Source organism: Eretmochelys imbricata, chromosome 1, assembly GCF_965152235.1.
Source record: "Eretmochelys imbricata isolate rEreImb1 chromosome 1, rEreImb1.hap1, whole genome shotgun sequence".
NCBI lineage: Eukaryota > Metazoa > Chordata > Testudines > Cheloniidae > Eretmochelys > Eretmochelys imbricata.
Window position 1 is genome coordinate 6886327 of NC_135572.1, and position 2857 is coordinate 6889183.

The 2857-nt window shown below is 43.1% G+C and overlaps 1 protein-coding gene across 1 annotated transcript; it reads right to left on the bottom strand.

Annotated features, from left to right (window-relative positions):
- Positions 1-307: 307 nt before the first annotated feature.
- Positions 308-1243, bottom strand: LOC144279038 (olfactory receptor 51G2-like). Its single transcript, XM_077840473.1, has one exon. The coding sequence runs from the start codon at positions 1241-1243 to the stop codon at positions 308-310; it is 936 nt and encodes a 311-aa protein (XP_077696599.1).
- Positions 1244-2857: the final 1614 nt, after the last annotated feature.

Genomic DNA, 2857 nt, shown 5'->3' on the forward strand with positions numbered 1-2857 from the left:
TGCCAATACAGCTCTTTATGGGCCAACACTCCACCATTCCCCTGGCTCTCCAGGAACATAGTCCTTTTGTAATTGCTGCTGCCCGCCTTGGCCACCCTTCCCCAAGTGCACTAGCCTCCCTCACCAAGAGGCAGGAACAGCCCCTATTCCATTATTCCAGGCCTTAGATCCTGCTTGAGCCTCTCTCTACAGAGTAGAGATCAATAGCTTATGTCATCTCGGATGTAAGCGTCCAGGATGGAATAGGTGGCCCCTGGTTTTCATCTCCCATGTAACCAATGATGGAACCAGGTGATGAACTGACCCATCACTTGGCAAACACCTTGATTATCTGCTCGCGAAGGTGTTTGCTTTTCACACTATACACAATTGGATTCATCAGAGGTGGGACCAGCAGATAGACATAGCCCAGGAGAATCTGAAGTAATGGAGGAGAAGCCTTTCCAAATCTGTGTAACACAGATAAGCCGATCTCTGGTGTGTAAAAGAGCACAACAGCACAGAGGTGGGACACACAGGTGTTCAGGGCCCTGAGGCACTCTGTGGGGGACGCAACTTTCAGCACTGTTTTGAGGATCATCACATAAGAGACGAAGATGAGCAGCGAGTCCAACCCCACCATTAAGAGTGTAATAAACAAGCCATAGATGCTGTTGACTGTGATATCTGAACAAGCCAGATTCATGACCTCCTGGTGCAGGCAGTAGGAATGGGAGAGGATATTGGCTTGACAGTATTGGAACCGCTTCAAGAGAAAGGGGAGTGGGAATGTTAGGACAAACCCTCTTAACACAAACAACAGTCCCATCTTGGCTATTCTCGGAAGAGTTAAGACGGAAGCATATCTCAGTGGGTTAGAGATCGCAACAAAGCGGTCAAAGGCCATCAACAAGAGAATGGAGGATTCAGTGAATGACAGAGAGTGGATGAAGAACAGCTGGGCAAAACAGGCATCAAGGCTGATCTCTCTAGAGTTAAACAAGTATATACCCAGTATCGTTGGTATGGTGGTTATCGATAAGCCAAGGTCTGTGACAGCCAACATGGAAAGGAAAATGTACATGGGCTCATGGAGGCTTGGATCTGTTTTTATAATGAACAGAATGACTGAATTTCCTACTATTGAAATAACATACACTAAGCAGAAGGGGATAGAGATCCAGAGATGTATGTCTTTCTGTCCAGGTAGTCCGGTCAGAAGGAACACTGCAGCATTCAATTTCGTGTCATTGACAGCTGACATAATGTACTATGCAGTTCCCAGGAGTTCTGAACTTTCCTTCCTAAAAGGAAAAAGAACAGCAGACTAATTGATATTTAATTACACATTTTTCTGCTCTGAGTGCAAGTCTAGAGACTCCAAGGAGTTCAAGGAAGATCAGCAAAAACATAGCCTTGGGTTTACGCTATCAATAGGAAGACAGGCACTGCCAGACTGGATCAGACCTGTGGTCCATATAGCCCAGTGTAAAGGTTCCTTCCCCACTCTGAACTCTAGGGTATAGATGTGGGGACCTGCATGAAAGACCCCCTAAGCTTATTTTTACCAGCTTAGGTTAAAACTTCCCCAAGGTACAGTCTATTTTACCTTTTGCCCTTGGACTTTATTGCTGCCACCTCCAAGCATCTAACAAATATAACTGGGAAAGAGCCCACTTGGAAAAGTCTTTCCCCCCAAAATCCTCCCAAGCCCTACACCCCCTTTCCTGTGGAAGGCTTGATATAAATCCTCAACAATTTGCATGGGTGAACACAGACCCAAACTCTTGGATCTTAAGAACACTGAAAAAGCAATCAGGTTCTTAAAGGAAGAATTTTAATTGAAGAAAAAGTAAAAGAATCACCTCTGTAAAATCAGGATGGTAAATACCTTACAGGGTAATCAGATTCAAAACATAGAGAATCCCTCTAGGCAAAACCTTAAGTTACAAAAATATACAAAAACAGGAAAATACATTCCATCCAGCACAGCTTATTTTATCAGCCATTTAAACAAAACAGAATCTAACGCATATCTAACTAGATTGCTTTTTAACCCATTACAGGAGTTCTGACCTGCATTCCTGCTCTGGTCCCAGCAAAAGCAACAGACAGCGAGAGCCCTTTGTTTCCCCCCCACTCCAGCTTTGAAAGTATCTTGTCTCCTCATTGTCCTTTTGGTCAGGTGCAAGCGAGGTTATTTTAGCTTCTTAACCCTTTACAGGTGAAAGGGTTTTTCCTCTGGCCAGGAGGAGTTTAAAGGTGGTTAGCCTTTCCTTTATATTTATGACACCCAGTATCCAGTGGCCAGTTACAGATGTTTCAGTGGAAGGTGAAAGAAGCCCGGCAATAGGCAGCTCTGAGATAACTTTCTCCAAAGGAAAATTTTCCTCTGACACCCACTAGTTAGACATATTTTGTGATATAAATCAGGAAGGTTTAGAGCCCTTACAAGACATTATTTTAAAAAGCCTCACTACTATAATTCGATTTTCTAGTTACCCATATAAACATCCCGTCACTCTTTGAATCCTCTAAGCTCTTGGCCTCTGTGATATCTTTTGACTGTGAGTTCCACAGCCTATCTGAGCACTGTGTGATTTTACAATTGTGACCCTCATACATACATCCTTTCTGGCCCTCCACTTCTGAGTGTGGTCCTTTGTATCATGACATGTAGGTAAACGCATGGCAAGTGCATGGTGAAAACGGTATTTATGTGCCCTACATTCAAGCTATTTATAAATGTGCTTCATTGCCTCATTATATATATATATATATATATATATATATATATATATATAATGTTCTCCTCTCCTGAGAGTTTAAATTATGCCACTGCCCCTTTGCAGTTTTTTGGGATAAATTCTTAGGGCCG